The 20,160-nt window shown below is 27.2% G+C and overlaps 1 protein-coding gene across 1 annotated transcript; it reads right to left on the bottom strand.

The window, feature by feature from the left end:
• Nucleotides 1-8,701: 8,701 nt before the first annotated feature.
• On the bottom strand, nt 8,702-16,547 carry LOC111036359. Its single transcript, XM_022318361.1, has 2 exons — nt 15,886-16,547; nt 8,702-9,161 (listed from the first exon to the last, which is right to left on the bottom strand). The coding sequence occupies exons 1-2, from the start codon at nt 15,969-15,971 to the stop codon at nt 8,807-8,809; spliced, it is 441 nt and encodes a 146-aa protein (XP_022174053.1). The 5' UTR covers nt 15,972-16,547; the 3' UTR covers nt 8,702-8,806.
• Between the last annotated feature and the right edge of the window lie 3,613 nt (nt 16,548-20,160).

Below are 20,160 nucleotides of genomic sequence, written 5' to 3'. Positions count from 1 at the left end.
TGGTACCTGGACGGTGGCACAACAGCAACGAAGGGCGACGGACGAAAAGTCAACCGGCAGATCGTGTGTGTTACGTCTCGGAAAAGTGGCGGCGTTCACGCGATAAGTCTGCGGCACGACAGCCACAAACTCGGCGCGACCAACGGCGGAGACGTCAACCGACAAATTGTACAACGGCTAGACGGAGTGGCGGCGTTCACCGCGGCACACTCGCGAAACGACCGAACGGAAACATTAACGGCACTTGCCAAGTCGCCGCGGCGGCGATGGCGTCGCACTACGTCGGCCGGCGGCAAAGAACAACAGCGGGAACGCCGCAGCGGCGAGCCGGAAGATTAGCCGACGTCCAGTGGTGGCGGAGAGAGAATTATTAATCCACTCCACGAATAGTCCGCGCCCGACGCGCGGCTGCGAACTTTGACCAAGATAAGAACGGCGGGCAATTTAAACTCCGGGTTCGGACACACGATGAAATGAGAAATTTCAGTTTATGAATAGGTACCGCCGAGTGGCAGACTTATGAAAATAGTCAACCTCGGCGAAATCCCGTATGATCTATTCTGAGAAATAAGAGAGAATATTATGATAATGCTAGAGCCGTGTACGAGTAAACAAGAGTAAGTGCCAAGTGGTCACACGATAATACGATAGCGTATATTATTTGTCAACGATGACTTTTATAAGAACAATCGGATATTATAATATACCTGTCACTTATATTATTATTTGGAAATGCTCGTAAACGAGTGTGGGCCCTAAACACGAGTCCCCCCATCGCTATTTTTTAAAACTAAGCTGATCGATGAATACAAAGATTTTACAATATGAATTTTTTTTATTATTTATGTACGAGTATGTATTACCTTTTGGAGCACTAAAAATTCATCTATATATTCTACTCCGGCATATTTTTTGGTTAAGAAAGTAAATCTAGTTGGTACTTTGGGGGGTCAAAAGGGAAAAATTAGCAGTTAGTAGTATTCAAAAGGGTCGGTTATAAGACATAACAAACAAATTAATAAAAACGGGATTTTTATGCAACACCAATTTTTTTTAAATCAATTTTTTTGCATTGCTGTAACTTCAAAAAAATAACAGTTTATTATCTACATGCAATTTTTAACAAATGTTTATATTAGCATTATCTATTAGCTATAACATTTTCGAAATATCTTGAACTATTTTAAACATAAGGTAATTTCGATTTGTATCAGTTTTTTTTAATTATTGTTAATAAAAAATGTTTGCTCGATTTAAAAGTTTGAAATGTAATACAAGGTTCCCCATAAGTTAGTGAAAATTAAAAAACAAGTTGAGAGTCAATCCGCAATAATATTTTATGAGCTTCTGAAGTTTGAATTTCTTCAAAATTCGTCAAAATGAAAATTTTGCAAATTATTTTATACATAGTTAAAAATGTACAAAATATTATATTTTTATATGAATGAAAATTTAAAACAAGAGTTCATATTGTATCCTAAAAATCTAAAAATATACATAAACACAGTTTTCTTTAGATATTTCAATTTCAAATTTGGACGAAATTAAATATTCAAACGAAGAATAACAGTTTTAGTTACTTTGTAGTAATTTATAAATATCATTCATGAATCATGGGTACAAGAAACTGTCAAAGTAGCTATATTGTAATGATTCAAAAATAACGTTGCCAGTAGTGTATGAATGAAACTTTACTTCATAATAATATATTAACTACTGTAATAGTCCAGAGCTTACATTTAAAAAAATTTCACGATTTTTAGAATCTTTAATTTTTAAATCTTATGTATAAGAAGAACTATTTTTATGAATTTCTAACTAAATATAATTTGCTAATTTTCATGAATTTTACGAATTTTGTCAACATTTTAAGTTTTAACGCTCATAAAAATGTATTGTGGGTTTACTCTCAACTTTTTTTAAAATTTGTACCAACAACAATTTACAAGGTAAGTTAACCTTGTATTACGTTTACACGTTTTTTGACCGAGCGAACAATTTTTTATCGATATTGGTTTTAAGAAAACAAATAATAAGTGCAAATTTCATATACCTATAAATAGTTCAAAACAAGTCAAAATATTTTGAAAATTGTATGGTATATAGAAAATGCTAACACAAATATTCAGTGAAAATTTCATGTATCTGGTCATTTTTGATAAAGTTACACTGAAAACAAAAATCGATTTTTTTCGAAAACGGTTTTTTTTCGTAGAAATTCACGTTTTACCTTCATTTTTTGTTTGTTTTTCCTATTGCTTTTGAAAACTTTGGGAATTTTAAATTTTTACCTCCCGAATGCTCCAACTAGTTTCATATTCCTACTAGAAGAGTTGCTGTGATGAATGGTAATTTGATAAAAATGTAAGTATAGACATGTGCGAAGTTTGCCTTTTTTTAAATTTTCCATTTGGGCTGGTCAAAAGTTTGCTTTACCTCTATTGAAAACAGAAATGATGCCACTGCCGACATTATTAGTTCAATATACCACGAAATCATCGATTTAAAATAGTAGGAATATATATTTTATAGTGTACACCAACGATCGAAATGTCAGTCTATTATAGTACCTATTATATGCCTGTATTAAATTATGGGTTTAATTCGATTGCTAATTGCCATATTATTATCATGTTATTAGGTGTATAACATAAAAATACAATTCGGAAAAAATTTAATTATTGATTAGTGACACTATGTGGCCGATCTGTAGTCATAATTTCCAAGAGGTACATAATCGTTGTTTCCGCTTTGGACGAGCATCTTATTTCACAATAATATGGGCATATGGCATTATATTAATATTTTATTTCTGCATAACACTACAACTCTGTTATTAATGAGGTAGGTGGTTTATTTTTATGTACGGAGACGTGTTCGTAGAATTCCGAAAACATCAATAATTTTATATTATTTTACTGACGTGAAAAAAAAATTGTCATGTTGACAAACACCCACTTTTATATGTAATAACTAATATGTATATAATTCCAAATTTCACTCGATAAGTTTAAAAAAAATAAATCACATTCAAACCATACACAAATAGAGGTAATATGATGGTATGATTCAAACTGCAAGTTATATTGTAATTTGTAATAAGTTATTAATTATTATCCATACTGATTAAACTACAGTACAATTATCATACCAAGAATGTAAAATTTATATTTTATTATTTTGCAGTGGCAAAATTTAGTTTTAGAAACCCAAATAACAAAAGTGTTCTAAATATTATACATATACATATCTGTAATTCGTAGAGCATATTTCATGAGTCGTGGTAAGCGGAGTAGGTATGCGACGTACAGGTAAAAAATAGACTAAATAGTTTAAACATTTTACTATGTATGGAGAATTCTAATATAAATAAGTAATTTATGGTAACTTCGAGTGTCTATGGTTATTAGTTTTAGGATTACAACAAAATATCATAAGTAGATTGATGGGAATTCGTTAATTTACCACTAATAATTTCAAACATAGTAAACTTTTTAAATTTTAATACATTTTTTTATAATTTTTTTTAGAAATAATTATTACATGGCGTATTATATAAGTAAACTATTCGTATTTCACTATTATGTAGTAAAATAATTACTCTTATTTTATGATGTCGATGACATGCACGAACAGATAAATGTCGATAGGCCGATAATCGTCAGGAAGACGAGCACCGCGCGGCCCGCACATGAACCACACTGGCCGCGCATCAACAATCCCACGGCGCTTGAACTGTACCACCCAACGCGCAACAACACACTACGAGCGCCGTATGATCTCGTCTTATATCTCTGTACGGCCCAACAAATTCAAATTATTTATTGATATATTGAAGCTTTAATATTATTTTTCTTATAAGTACATTTTGAATTTCTAATGAAATCTATTTGGTTTTAAATATGTAAAATTCTTAAAATTGTTTATTTGATGATAGTATACGTCAACACGTATTGAGTTATGATGATTTCTTTTTAATTTCAAAACTATAATATTATAGAATTGTTTTGTGTGGGGTGGTATAGCACACACATATTATGTAATAATTATTTATTCATTTCGAATCATAATGTTTTGACTGTATGATCGCATACTTACATTTTACACGAAACAATTTTTCGACAAAATCATTCATGCTTCTTTTGGTGCAACTCGAAAACAAATAACTGTAAATTCTTTTGTTTAAAACATTTGACGCATAATATTATATTTTATACAAACAATGTTTTTTTTTAAATCCAATGTTTTCGGAAAAAATTAATTCAATCTGCTGAATTACTAATAGTAAAATAATTAACTAAAATATTTTTTTTTTTCAATCTCAGCTGTAAAATAAATCATTTAAAAAAAGTTTAACTTGAACAAAAAAATGTTATCAACATTTACAGAAAAAAACGAAAAAAAAATTAAAAACTGAAAATGTTTTTTTTTAATTTAATATTTTTATTTACATAACTTTAAAAGTAACAACTATAATAGTTCGATTTTTTTATTAAAACAAAATTAGAGAGTCAATACATATTATGAGAAATCGGATGAAAATCTAATATCTTGAAAATTTGAACTTCAAACTCTTATAAAAAATTAATTTTGATTTCACGGGAAACTTTTTTTGAAAGGAAAACTTTTACTTAATCTTGTATTAAATTTTCGAAATTTTCATATAAATATGTTTAACATTTTTAACTTAGAATAATTTGCAAATTTTAGCAATATTGACGAATTTTATCTAATAACTCACTTCTTACGCTCAAATTTTTTTTATTTCCACTAACAACTAACAACAACTTATGATGAACTTTGTAATACATTTTCAAATTTTTTTTAGTTATAAATAGCTTAAGAGGAGTCAAAATATTTTGAAAATTATATCATGTACATTAAATGATCGTACTAGCATTTGGCCAAAATGTCATGTGTCTACGATTTTTTTTTTAGAGTTACACCAAAAACCAAAATCTGTTAAACAGATTTTGCAAAAAAATCAATTTTTCCTACATTTTTTTTCTTTGTTTTTCTCGAAGCTTTTGACCTCGCAAAAGTATCAATTAGATTCAATTTACAACCAGAAAAAGCTTAAGTTGAAAATCGAAGTATTATTTTCAGTTTTTGACTACTTATCTAGTATACATACACAAAAAATAATGAAAACACATATCATTGTAAAATCAACAAATTTATTACTCCACTTAAAATCTAAAATTATAATAAACACTAATTTAAATTAATTAATGTTCACTAATATACTTATCTCCTTATAAGTTATATTTGAATATATAATTATATGTATAGGTATATTATATTTAAATAAAAAAAAACTTAAAATGAAATATTATTTTACGTTAGTAGTTTTACCTATAGTAATTTTGTAAATCACGCGCATTCTATTCTTTCCTTGCATTTTAATGTATTTTTTAATTAGTATTATGGCAAGTGATTCTTAACTAAATATCACATATAATAACGATTAAGTACCTTGTATCTGTCTATACAAACCTCACTAATAAGGTATTAAAATATAATCATATTAGTAGGAATAATAAATAAATCATAAAATGTCAATAAATATTTACCACCCTTTTAAAGGACAAACAAAAATTACTACCTTCAGTACGGTACACTTGCCCCCTGCAAGCCTCCAACAAATTCATGACTGCTAGTGGGCCACTAAAAATTTATTTTCCAGGGGTTTTCCGAAATTTCTATCCGTTAATGCTCGAGTTCAACAAATTATAAGTCTCTATTCTACTCTCGATCCAAATTTCAGAATATATTCATTCAACTAAAAATGTTCAAAACCACTTTAAGATACTACATAAATAACTAATATTAAATCATTTAAATCACAATATCGCGCTAAAGTAAAATGTTATTAAGAAAGTAATACAAATAATAACAATACAACTACCTATTAGGTACTTCAATTATTCTCCCTTTGCTGCCAATAATTTGTGAAACGTTTTTTTATGAATTTAAATTCATTAATGAGGTGCGTATTGTTATTTCACGAACAATACAATACATTTTTCACAAACATTATGCGCAGTTCAGTAGAGCTTTTAAATAAAAAACTTAATCAACTGAATTTGTTTTTAAAATATCTAAAAATAAAAATGTTAATAATACGCATTTAGTTTTGACAGTGATCGACGTTATACAACAACACGATTTTTTAATTTAAATTTAAATTAAAAATGTAATATTTAACGAGATATTTGGAGTGGAAAAATTACTCAATGACGTCATCAGGACATATTGATGAACATAGTCACAGTCCATACAATATTATTATACGTTCCGATAACGTAATAGTTTGTATGGTTAATATGAAGATCTGCATGATCAGACGTAATTATGGAATATACAACGATATTATTATGTTAGGTATATTATGTATATTCAAGAGGGGAGTGGATGAAAAAGAGGGTTGTCACCCCACCCCACCCAATACTTTTAAAAAATGCTCTTATTTTTGCATATGAACTGAAGTGTTTCTGAAAATTAAACCATACCAATCATTAATGGCAAGATTTGTTTAAATATGAAATGAAATGCATTAAATGCATTATAGTATATTGTATATAGGTACCTACCTACATAATGTATAATATATTCATACCAGTATGCATAATATGCATAATATTATATACATGTATGTTATATTTTGTTGTTTAAATTTTGGTTGAAATAGTCAATCCATACAACTGTGACTTAAAATAGGTGTTATAGGAATGTTCTGGAACTCTACTTGTGCCTTGTTAGGTGCCTAACTTGGTTTTGTAATTACCTACTTTAAATTAAATAAAGCAAAAATATTTTCAAATACTTTACGAGATAAAGTGTGTTTATATTTATTTGAAGTTTAAAAAGTAGTTTGTACCGAATTCGTATTATGTATAAAATTCAATTTTCTTAGTACTGAATTAGTTAATTCATTAATTTAATAAATACAAATAAATCAATAGAACGTAAATAAACTGTATTGTATCTCTAAACTAATAAACCATTCTATTTGGACAAATATTTTATATCGTGTAATATTATCATTACAAGTATAAGGTGTAACTTAATCGATATTATCCGCCTCTGCTTAAAATATAGATTTACTAGGACGACTACTTGTCGCCACCAGAATGTATACGCACGAACGACTGACGAGACCAATTTTAATGAAAATTTAAATCACTATAATATCTATTTAATGATTATTTTTCAATATTTTTCTTATTTTCAAATGCATATAGGGAGATTATTTGTAGATATTTTAGAGAATATTAACATAATATTTTATCCCCTCAATTTTTGTTCCGATTCGAGCACTCCATACAGATTCAAAATTTAAAAAAATCTTATGATTTTAATTTATCATATAGTTTTTCATAATCATTTGTTTAAATACTGTAGTACACTGTGAAGTGTCTTTTTCTAAAAATGTAAAGACTAGACTAATGACTGTTAATGTGTAGGTAACCACGATTATGAAGAATATTTAGCCTTTAAGTATAATCATTTTTGACTTACTGTGATAGACACTGCACACTGACCTACCGCAATATTTAACGATGTTTTACCAAATCTATAGTTCTAGAAGACTAGAAATAAAGAAAGAAGGATAAAGACATATGCATAAATTGATAAATGGTGGCATTTATATTAAGGATTACAATAACAACTGTGATTTCAAGCAATGTTCTTATATAGTTCCTACTTAATAGTTATAACATGGTGACATGATTTGGTATTTACCCACCGTATAAAGCACAAGCAGAAGAGTTTAAATTTAAACCGTACACTTCATTACTTGATAAATAATAACAATTTATGATAAGTTGACATAATAATTATTACTTTTTATATTTTAATTATTTTCTTTGTTGTTGGATCATTATTTTGGTAGCCCGAAAAAAAGCCAAATTAAAATGAATGTGATAAGCTGAGGAAAACAGTATAAATCGTCAAGATATAATTAATACATACAATAAGATTGGGAAAATGGACCAAAAAAACTCTTGTATAATAAAAATAAACATTGACAATAAAGTCATGTAGTAGGTTTAATGGATACATTTGTTCTTCAATGTTAGGACACGTGTAAATCAAGACCATTTTGTTTGATGAAGTATAAATACTTTTGACACTTTTTATGTACTTGCGATTTAGTGTTAAATATTATTATGGTATACTACATACTATATGCATACTTTTTGCTTCTAAACTACATGATATTAAATATATAGCCTCACTGCTTACAGAAACCATTAGACAATTTAAATATATATTTCAATAGGTACATTATTAGGCATATTACTAGGCATTCTCTTATGGCTGTAAAATAAAAAATTTTGTTTTTTAACATTTACATATTTCATTGCTTTTGAAGAATGATTTTAGTATTGTTATAAATACTAAAATATAAATTAATAATAACAATGTTATTAAATTTACCTACCATACCTAGTTTTTTTTACATGCACACGCACGGACAATGCATCACAATTTATACAATATCACAATTTTGTAAAACTGTAGAAAATGCATGTATGTGTCATTTACTCATTTGTTAAACCGTGATGCTTCCAATAAAACAATCACATAACTCATTGCATGGTGTGCTATAGGAAATGATGGTTTATATTTAAAGAGTGCATTAGTGTGATTTAAAATAATTTTTTATTGTTTTAGTTAGGTACAAAATTGACAATATTTAATATTTATCTCTGTAAAAAAAATAATTTATAATGTATAATAATAACAACTTAATTTTTATTCTGTAAATTGAAAATTGTATAAAGGTTTGTTGTTGATTTCACTGTGGTAAATAAGCACGTTGATTCTTAAATCTCTTAGCTGGCTCTACTGGACACATAGCATTACCTCCATGTTGACGATGAGGCTTATCAATTATTTGCCAGTTATATTTCTCATGGAATTGAATTATAGCTTCAGAATACAAATTTGCAGCATGTGCTGATGATATATAACTTACTGCAACTTGCCGCTTCCACTTAATAAAGTACACTATTTCGCCATTAAAGTTACAAGCTCCCACAATTTCTTCTGGTTCCAACGAATTAGCAAGTGCGAAATCAAGTCCAACAGCAAGTTCATATTCAAATTTGTCGTAATCAAATATTATATTGTACGGTCTTAATGCATCAACCCTGTGAACATTTCATATTTTTGTTTCATAAAAACACATAAAAGTGAACAATCGATAATAATGTTAAAATTTGGAATAAGGTATTTTCAACAGGTACCAAATATTTAAAAAACAATCCACAAACCAATGTCAACAACTATAAATAATATTCCATTCAAAACTTATTATAGGTTTAACAAAATTATCTATTCATATTATTAATTTTATACCCGTAAAATTAACTCTATAGAGTTTAAAAGAGGAAAGAAATACTAACAATAGAAACAATAATATGACATGTTTTTTTCAAAAAAAAAAAGAAACCAAAATGATGGTGTAATAATTTTATATAAAAATAATTTATGTTTAGATTGTATTGAGTTTGATAAAACAGAGGCAAATATTGTAAAAATAACTTTAAATATTGTAAATAGTATTATAATTTTTTTCTGTATCTATAGATCACCGGCTATGGATAGCTATGACTTTTTGACCACTTTTAAAAATATATTATTAAATGAAAAAAATGTAAATAGTACGTCTACAGTAGTTCTGGGTGATATGAATATAAATATAGTGGGAACACATTCAGTAGATAATGATTACTTGGATATGTTATCTATGTGTGGTTTCAAATCTTATATTAATGTATACACAAGGACTCCTTTAAACTCTAGGCATTCATGTTTAGATCATATTTTCGTAAAAAATAACAAGTTAGTAGGAAATATTGAAGCTGGTGTAATTCAAACAACTATTACTGATCATTACTCTACGATATTAGCAATTCCATTAGTAAAACAAAATAACTCTAAATCCCAATATAATATTAAATCAATTAATTTTGATAAAATAGTTAACAATTTGAAAACTGAACTATGGATAGATCTATACAATAGCAAGAATGTAAATAAATGTTGTGATATTTTTTATAACAAATTAAATAATAGTATATCTCTGGCAACGGAAGTTAAAAATATAAGTGCTAAGTACAAAAGAATAAAACAATGGATGACTGCAGGGCTACTGTGTTCAGCACGAAATAAACAGAAAATCGCAATGAAAGTTAAAAAACATCCAAATAATACAAATTTACTAAAGTATTATATCAATTATAAAAATAATTTTACAAACATTTTAAGACTCACTAAAATAAATTTTTTTAAAACAAAATTTAAAAATGTTGCATCAAGTCCAAAATTGACATGGAAATTAATTAAGGAAATTACAAACACTGAAGTAAACTCATTGAACGAAATAAAATCTATATTAATAGATAACAAAGTCATAAATGCCGTAGATGAACCACACGCTGTTTCAAATTTTTTTAATAGCTTTTTTACTGAAATAGGGAAAAATACATTAGAGAATAACACAAATTTTAAAGATAACGAACTTAAAGATAATAAAAGTGATCTCTCATTTGATGATATTTTTAGTACAAAAATTACAGAATCAGAAATCTCAAATATAATTAAAAATTTAAAAGATGAAACAGCTGCTGGAATTGATACAGTAACGGTAAAACTAATTAAGTACATTGAATCAATTATTATAGGACCACTAACTTATTTATATAACTTAAGTATTGAAAAATGTATTTTTCCTGATAATTTCAAAATTGCAGTAGTAACTCCTTTATACAAAGGTGGTGATCACAAATACGTAAATAATTATAGGCCGATATCAATGTTAAATAACTTTTCAAAAATTCTTGAAAAAATAATCAAAAATCGACTCATTAATTACTTAGAAAAATATAAACTACTGTCTAAAAATCAATATGGTTTTAGACCTGGCTTAGGGACAGTAAATGCACTTTATAACGCCACGAGTCACGTATATAATGCCCTTGATCATGGTAAAAAAACATTAGCTGTTTTCTTAGACCTAGCAAAGGCATTTGACATGGTTAATCACGAAGAACTAATAAAGACTCTACCTAGTTTTGGCATAAAAACAACTAGTTTAAATTGGTTTAGAAATTATCTAAAAGATAGGCAACAAATAGTTAAAATAAACAAAACATTGGGTCAAAAAAGGAAAATCATATGTGGAGTCCCACAAGGTAGTGTTCTTGGTCCTTTATTTTTTATTTTATATATTAACTGTATATGTAATATAAATATAGATGGTAAAGTTGTAACATATGCGGATGACACCTGTCTACTCTTCACAGATAGCTCGTGGCATTCTGTACAACTTAAAGCAATATCTGAGCTCAAAAAAGTAGTAAATCTTTTTAACTCAAAGAAATTATCTTTGAATATAAAAAAAACCTATTTTATGGCTTTCAGTATTTACAATTCGGTTATTCCTTTTCAGGAACTAACAGTACATTGTTGTAAAAATATCGCTGAATGTAATGATGATATGTGTAAAAAAATTTCAAGGGTCCAGTCTACCAGATATCTAGGTATAACATTTGACAGTAATTTAAAGTGGAATTTACATATAAATAATATAGTAATGAGGCTACGTTCTTCACTCCACAAATTTTATAAACTAAAAAATATCCTGCCTGTAAATATATTACGCAATATATATTTAGCTCTATATCAATCAGTGTTCCAATATGGATGTTTAGTGTGGGGTGGACTGTCCGAAATTTATTTAAAGCCATTACAACTTCAACAAAACAAAATAATAAGAATCTGTTTAGATAAAAAAACTATGGTAGGCTCAACAAATCAAAATTATAAAGAGTTTAAGGTTTTGCCTATTAGATCGGTTTACAAAAAAATTGTGATATTTTGGTTAGATACTAACAGAAAAACATGGTTCAATACAGAGTTATACAAAAATAAAAGACAACACAGGGCATTAGATGCATTAGTAAATTATGTAAAAACAACGTGTGGTCAAAAATTCATAGACTACCTTGGGCCTACTACATTCAATTCATTGGATTATGATATAAAACAGAAATTACAATACTATACAAACAAAATTAAAAAAAAAAAATTAATTAATGAATGGTTATTGTGCAACTTACCTTAAATCAAGTTCTTTTATATTTTAAGTTATGTAAATAATTTTAATCTATATTTGTTTTAGTCGTGTATGTTTGAATATAATGTTATTTTATAGTTTTGTTTTTTTCATGTACAATTTCTAGAAAAATGTATATTGATATTTGTTTATTTAGTTTTATATGTATTTAAAATCTTAATTTAATTTAGTATAATTTCTTTTATTAATAATTATATTACATAATTTAATAACTCTCTATCTCCAACACAAGCTTTGCTTAAAGGAGATAGATAATCGAAAATGTTATCTATAAAAATAATTTATGTATTTCTTTCTTTTCGATAAATAAAAAAAAAAAAATAAAAAATAATATAATATCATATGAGAAATATGGAGTCAGGAGCATAACCAGCAATTTCATATGGAGAGAATATGATTGTAATAATATATTTTTGTTTTGTACAACTAAACATAACCATTAACCATAATATAATAATGAAAATATTTTATAAAAAAACAAGTAATTAATTAGGATTAAGCCTGACTGTAAGCTATAGATTATACTTTTTACTGTATTATCATTATTATTATTATTATTATTAATATTTTTTTGTTGTTTTCCATATTTTTTATTTTTTATTATATTTTATGTTTCATAATTTATTTATTTCATCAATTAACAGAGATAACTATGAAAATAAAAATAAATTTAAAAATTTTTTATTTTCATTCAAATATTTTTATAGAATAGTAATTTATTTAATTAATAGTAGAGTTGGTAGCCTAATGGTTATATTACAATAACATTACTAACATATAAATATAATTTTGAATAATTTATTATTCTCAAATAAAAACTTTTACAAGATGGTATGTGTGAAAGTATAAAAATAAAAAGATGGGTCAACATTAGCAATCCGCATCACCCTTGTAAGGGGCTTATTAGCAATCATAGCTTGTGGTACATATTGAAACATATACTCTGTCACGAGAAAAGTAAACCATTTTGTGCATGCTAAACTGACAGCAGCGACAGTTTTCCCCATTTTGTGCCATTCAGTATAGCGGAGATGTATAGAATAAAACACGTTTTGGTCGGGACAAGGTTTATTCTCTTGTGGCATGGAGTATAGAATAGATATTTATAACATAGAGAAAAAGAAGGGACTTAGAGAAATTAATGCAACCAAGGAGATTTAGTTTATCTGAGTATAACTTGATAAGAAAAGCTACATTTAGTATAAGACTTTTAAGTATAAGTTACACAATATAAATTAGTAATTATTTAACTATAAGATTTATAAGAATATAGTGTCACAACTTTGTTTAAATTAATTGAGCTAATATATTTGACACAATTTTTACTTTTTAATTTTATATAATTTAAATTACTAGAGTTTTCAGATGATTATAATAATCATGTTATGGTTTAAAAAATGACACATACATTTTTTAGGTACTTTTATAAAATTAGGCGAAATTACATGTACTTATTCATTATTGTTTATTCCTACATAACTACAATTATTGAAACAAAAGTGGTAATCGGGAAGTGATTTCTTATCAATTTTTATTAGTTATGGAGGTAGTTATACTAATACTTGGGTAAATATTAGATTTACAATTGAGACATTTTAGTTATGTTTCATGGTTTTGTCACTGAGAAAGTGAGTACATCATACATGTATAATTCTCCAAAGTTTCAGAGCGAAAACATTAGATACCTATGACACAATCATGTATCATAGTAAAGAGCTTATAAATTAAAAACATTTTCTGTGGAATAAAAACTATGTTACGCAGCTTAGCCCCCCCCCCTCTCATAAAAAAATGTCTCTATTACTGATAGTTTACAATTCAGTAACTAGTAGCATGATGACACCAAGCACTAATTACCATACAATAACATAATAACATAAATAAAATAAATACATATTTTATATAGCTACAGTAGAAGCTGTTTATTAGAAACACATTTAATTTATACAATTCAGTTATCAAATATAAATACGGATAAGAAAAACATATTTGTTTATCCAATATCCAAATATTTGGTTTTGCAATTAGTATTTCTAAGGTTTTGAATAAATTAACAAAATAAAAAAAAACCATTAATATTATAGACACATTTTAAAACAACGGAAAGAACTATTTAATACATACAAAAGACACTTTTTAACCATTATTAAATTGCAATAAAACTTTCTATTATGCAAGAGTATTGTAAATCTCACTAAAATAATTATTTAGGGAGTATTGTAAAAAAAATATATATAAAGTTGCATATTGAAGCATATTCCTACCTAAAGTTGTAAGTTTAAAACTTTTCATTTGTTGAAATTTTCTGAACATTTTCAACTTTCTTTGAAAATGTGATTTTTAGTGTATTTTTCTTTACATAAATAATTGTCAAGGTTGTATGGTTGATATGTTAGTTAAATGTCTATTATTTAATTAAAAATTAAATAACTGTGAATATAAACTACAATTAAAATATATAAGTAGGTACATGTTAAATAAAACATTTATCAATTAAAAATAGTTCCGACTCAACGTTTTGGTTGAAACTAGGTAAGTATAATGTAATATGTTATTTGTAATAACTACTCATAAAAAGTAGTTAGTGTGAAATTGTGAAAATAACTTAAACAATAAATAACAAACATGGAAAAATTAATAAATGTAGGAAAACGATTATAAACTAATATTTATACTGAAGTAAAATAAAAATTTTTTAATAATAGATAAAAATGCACATTTATTGCTAAGGTAAATTTATTTGTACTTTAGATTTCTCATATTATGTTAAATATAATAATATTAAAATATATAAATGGTAATACAAGTACCTACTCAGTTTTCAATAAAATTATGTATTTTTACTTTTTGAATTGTACATTTGTACCTACATAAAAATTAAAATTAAACAAATTTGAATGATACTATATTTTTATCATGTTGTTTTTCAAAATTTGTTTAAATACTGTAGTACCTATACTGTGAGGCGTCTCATTTCTATGCATAGTAATTAATTTTTAAATACATAATTTAACAAACGACCCATCACCCATTGAAAGATTTTTGTTTAAGTGAACCTTCCAAACTCTGGCTAGTTACAACATATTTTCAAACAATGCCTGCCACAGAGACAAGTTTAATATCAACAATTGTGACACAAAGATAACATAACATCAGTGTTGTTAAACATACTTTTTTTAAAATTATTCAAATACAGATAGGTAATTATACTTATTTTGATGAGTATTTAAATTATGTAGGTATTTGAATACTCAATAATAAATTTATTAAAGTAAGTCCAAAAAAAAATTCTTTAAAAAATGTTTATGAGTTTGTTTTACAACATAAATCAACTAAACCAATTTTCATGTTTTACATTTATTTTAAGAGCATTTTACACATTTGATGGAACTTTAAAATGTTCATCTGTTTGCTTTGCCTAAGTGCATATTCGAATTTCCGGTTAAATATAATTCACAGTTAAATAATATATTATTAGCAAGGCAATATTATAATGTTTGCAATTTTTTATATTTTCATTTTGAGTGATCAAAATTAAAATAGAAAATAAATTAACTAAAAACAATAAGTATTTGAAAATAAAGAATTTAAAATTAAATAGGATAAATAAGAATTTAAAATACGTATTTGAGTAGGTACTAAACTGTCAAGTATTTTAATATCTTTACTCGAGTATGGACTTTACAAGACTGCATAATATAACAAATGTAGGTAAGCTAAAATATTGTGTTTACCCCGGAAAGATCATCCAAGTACTGCGTTTGCGTTTCGCATCTTCGTCCCTTTCTGGAAGTTTGCGTTTCATTGATAGACTGGACATCACGCTGACAGGATTCAACGGTGGTGCCACAGGACGTAAGTATGGCAGGACGCACGAATTTGGCGGTCAGTACTGCGAGACGTAGTAGGTACTTGTTGAATGGCGATCGTACGGCGACGACGTTATCTACTCGTCAACAACAGGCCACGAGGTAAGCACTGAGCACGTCGTGTCCAGCGCGAGCGGCGAATTGTGATTTGTGAGCTTAGATTGTGTAGCTGCAATGGATTTAACGTAATATTATTGTGACCAATAAACAAACTCCCGCGCAGTGCCACCAAGATTCCGCGCACGCTCAGGAAGTCGAAACATTCGTGAGGCGCGAAGCCGCCGCAAAGCTACCTATCGCGGAGATAACGCGAGTACGCGATGGGAAATTCACACGTGTTTCAGGCCTAATGTAAACGACATTAAGTGTTTATGATAATAATTACTATGGTTATGGATCACTCGGAAGACGAAACTGATCTATGGTGTGACTCTTATCGAGGCGGAGTGAGGCTACGAGAGTCTAAAAGTTATTTTCAATGTTATATACGAAAATAGTACCAGCTGGAACGGCCATCAATGACGACAACAATTAACAACTACACACCGGCTGTCGGCTGCCGCTGTGGGAGTGTTTATGTTATAAGTACCTAGATGATTTTGAGGCCTTAAAAAAACTAGAAAAAACATATGTTAAAATAAAGCGACAAAGCTCTAATTCTATCTGAATTATATTATTACCTACCTATATTTATATGCTAATTAATGTTGCTGTAATTATTGTTCTTTCAACGGATAATCCAATTATTGAATAAACTATTATGGGTATTTTATAAAAATACATTAAACAATTAAAGTACTAAAATAATTTCTTTGTATCTTTTGAGTTGCATTGAACAATTTAAGTTTTCTTAAAGTTTTCAAACAAAAATTTCCTCGACAATCAGGCATTATATTATTATGCTTAAATTTTTCAAAACTAAGTTCTACGTCAACTGATAACGTTTGATTCAAATTGTATTTAAAAATTGAAAATCATAAATACTATTTGTATGTTCTTTTAAATAATTAGTACACGAGTAGGTACACTGAATTAAACCAAAAAAGCGAAATAAAATTATGTACCTTCATTTATTCTACATTATATGAATCATGAATAATCATAAACGCTAGTTGCTTGAACTGGTTATATTATGTACTTATATTAGTATGTTACTGATATTAAATTTCAAGATACAACAATCTAACGTTATAAATATTACAAGTACAAATCGACACAACTGATAAAAATGTTAACGGCATGTCCGCATCACGGTATCTCTTTTCACGCTTGTTTAAAAGCTAATCTTTATCGTTATGAAGTTTCTATACAAATGAAAAACTGAAAACCACCGTTTCTCTCCCCGTTGGTCGTTAAGCGTATGTTTAATGAAGATAAGAATCCCGTAAGTCCGTATCCATAATATTTGAATAATAATAGGTATTATATTGTTTAATGTCAATGGCGTATCGACATACCGTATATTATTTATTCATACATGCACAATGGACCTAACACGGACAATGTAGTACCTATTATAGTCATTTAATATCAGTAATCACCAACATTCAATTAGCAATCCCATGTAATGACAACAAAAATAAATAACGTTTATTTAATAGGGTATGCGCTTATTAATTATCAGTAATATTGGTTATTGATTTATTATGTATAGTTAATATTTTAAAATTAATTATACCATTTAAAGATACAAAATAATAAATAAATATTTCAACGTGATATAAAGTTATTATGTAACAATTATTTGTAATTTTGTCCATGTATTAATTCGAAGTGTATAGAGTACATTCAATATAGAATTTTCTGAAAACAATCTAATAATCTGAACATTTTTATGCGTACACTATAAAAATAAAAAATAAATAGGTATTTACCTAAACATATATTAAGTACTTTGATAAATTTAATTAATATTATTATACAAGGTAATTCACCAAACATGTTCACTTCCATTTTAGATTCTAAGCGAAGCGATGAATGTATCGATTTGAAAATTATGGGTGATTTTATAATTATTTATTTTATTTTTTTGTGTCTGTCATCACGATTTCTTGCAGTAAAAATGCTTCGATTTTCTCCAACACCAACTTTTCTGGTAGGAAAGTAAATCTAGCTGTTGCATTCGGTCAAAATTTAAAATTCCCAATAGCTTTCCAAAGCGACAGAAAAAAACAAACGAAAAATTAAAAAAAACGGGAATTTCTACAAAAAAAAAAAATCGATTTTGGTTTTTAGCGTAACTATCAAAAATGACCAGATACATGACATTTTTACTGAATATTTGTGTTGGAATTTTCTATCCACCATACAATTTTTAAAATATTTTGACTTGTGTTGAAATATTTATAGGCATATGAAATTTTCAATAATTATTTGTTTTTTTTAAAACTATAATGTCGATGAAAAATTTTTCGCTTGGTCAAAAAACTTGTAAACGTAATACAACGTTCCTCATAAGTTGTTGGTGCAAGTTTTAAAAAAAGTTAAGAGTAAGCCCATAATAATTTTTTATGAGCGTTTAAACTTCAAATGTTGAAAAAATTCGTAAAATTCATGAAAATTAGCAAATTATATTTAGTTAGAAATTCATAAAAATTGTTCTATTCATATCTAAGATTAAAAAATGTAATAGATGATCCCTAAGAAGTTTGTCTACCTTCATCAAAAAAAAAAAATTTTCTACCGGAAAGTCAAATTAAATTTTTTATGAGAGTTTGTAGTTTTCTCTTTCACTCGATTTCTCTTGTAGCTATTTTCTTATTTTGCTGTAACTCAAAAACTAATTACTGTAACACACTAGAAATTTAAACAAAATTTTTATTTCATCAATTTATATACTTGATAATATTTTCAAAATATTTTGACTCATTTTAAGCTGTTGACGGGAATTTTCATTTTTTTCAATATTTTTTTCTATAAATGTCAATAAATTTGTATTGGTTTGGTCAAAAAGCATAAAAATTTAATAAAACTCTTGATACCTCGTTACAATAGTAGTTGAAAAATATTAAGAATACTTAGGCATGATTTTTTTTATAAGCGTTTAAAGTTCAAATTTTGACAATATTTATCAAATTGAAAATTGAAAATGATTTTTTAGTAACAAATGTATAATATTTTTAGTTTAAAATTTAAAACAAGGTAGGTTTTTACTCAACTTTAAGAAATCGAACAAATAAATTAATACAGTTATTTTCTACAGACATTTTAAGTTAAAATTTGGACAAAATTGCATAAGACAAAGATTAACGTTTATCATTTTGTTGTAACTCGGTTCCAAAACAGCAAAATTGTACATAGGTATATTTAATATTTTTCCAGCATCACTGACAATTTAAAAATAATACAACTCTACTTACCGAATACCGGCTACCGCTACCGTATTAATAATAATTAATAAACTAATAATTAATAAGTAATAATGGTATAAAATATCCTAGACTGATATACCGTCTCCGATCAGAATCGTTTTTCGTAATGGTATGATATCATTGAATCAATATATTAATATATTGAATCCATTAGAGCGACCTCCTAGAGTCCTATAGACACCTAAATATGTACAGCAGGGAGACATCCACTTACCCGCTTTTTTCATTTAATAATACATATATTTAAATTCTGTTTTTTTTTTAGTTTTTAAATATACTTACACAAAGACAATTTTTGTACTTCTTAAGGAGAGTCTTGTGGGCTGTGGCGATACAAACTTATCAACTTATAATAATGTCATAGTGTTAACCTTAATACGTAGATTATAATGGTCCTCATATTGGAATAACTTGCCTGCAAACTTTGCTTCAATGGCTCAATATATAGGGACATTAAACCCAATATTCCTAATAATATCTGGTTCAGAAAATTAGATATGCATAGATTACATATTATACAATTTAACAGATTACTCACAAGTCATTCATAATTACCTAGTCATTCGTTCAAACTTGGTTTAAACGATTCTCTTTTTTGTACACTTCATCTCAATGAGTGTATTTGCGATCTATCTCATATATTATTTGATTGCCATGCTTTGATATCCGAACGTCTAGTTTTAATTAATTATCTTAGGGTCGGTATTTCATATTCCACAGATCTTTTAACTGTCTCTTCAATCTCCACTCCATTCTCAATACTAATTGC

The sequence above is a fragment of the Myzus persicae genome, unplaced genomic scaffold (assembly GCF_001856785.1).
Source record: "Myzus persicae strain clone G006 unplaced genomic scaffold, MPER_G0061.0, whole genome shotgun sequence".
Lineage (NCBI taxonomy): Eukaryota > Metazoa > Arthropoda > Insecta > Hemiptera > Aphididae > Myzus > Myzus persicae.
The sequence above is the reverse complement of the archived record's forward strand: the minus strand, read 5'-3'. Positions and strand labels throughout refer to the sequence as shown.

What these genes read in the sequence shown, in the direction of transcription:
- LOC111036359 (XM_022318361.1), bottom strand. Translation starts at nt 15,971, where the DNA reads ATGTCCAGTCTATCAATGAAACGCAAACTTCCAGAAAGGGACGAAGAT. An exon ending in ACTTGGATGATCTTTCCGGG is followed by an intron (nt 9,162 to 15,885) that starts GTAAACACAATA and finishes AAATGTTCACAG; the next exon opens with GGTTGATGCATTAAGACCGT.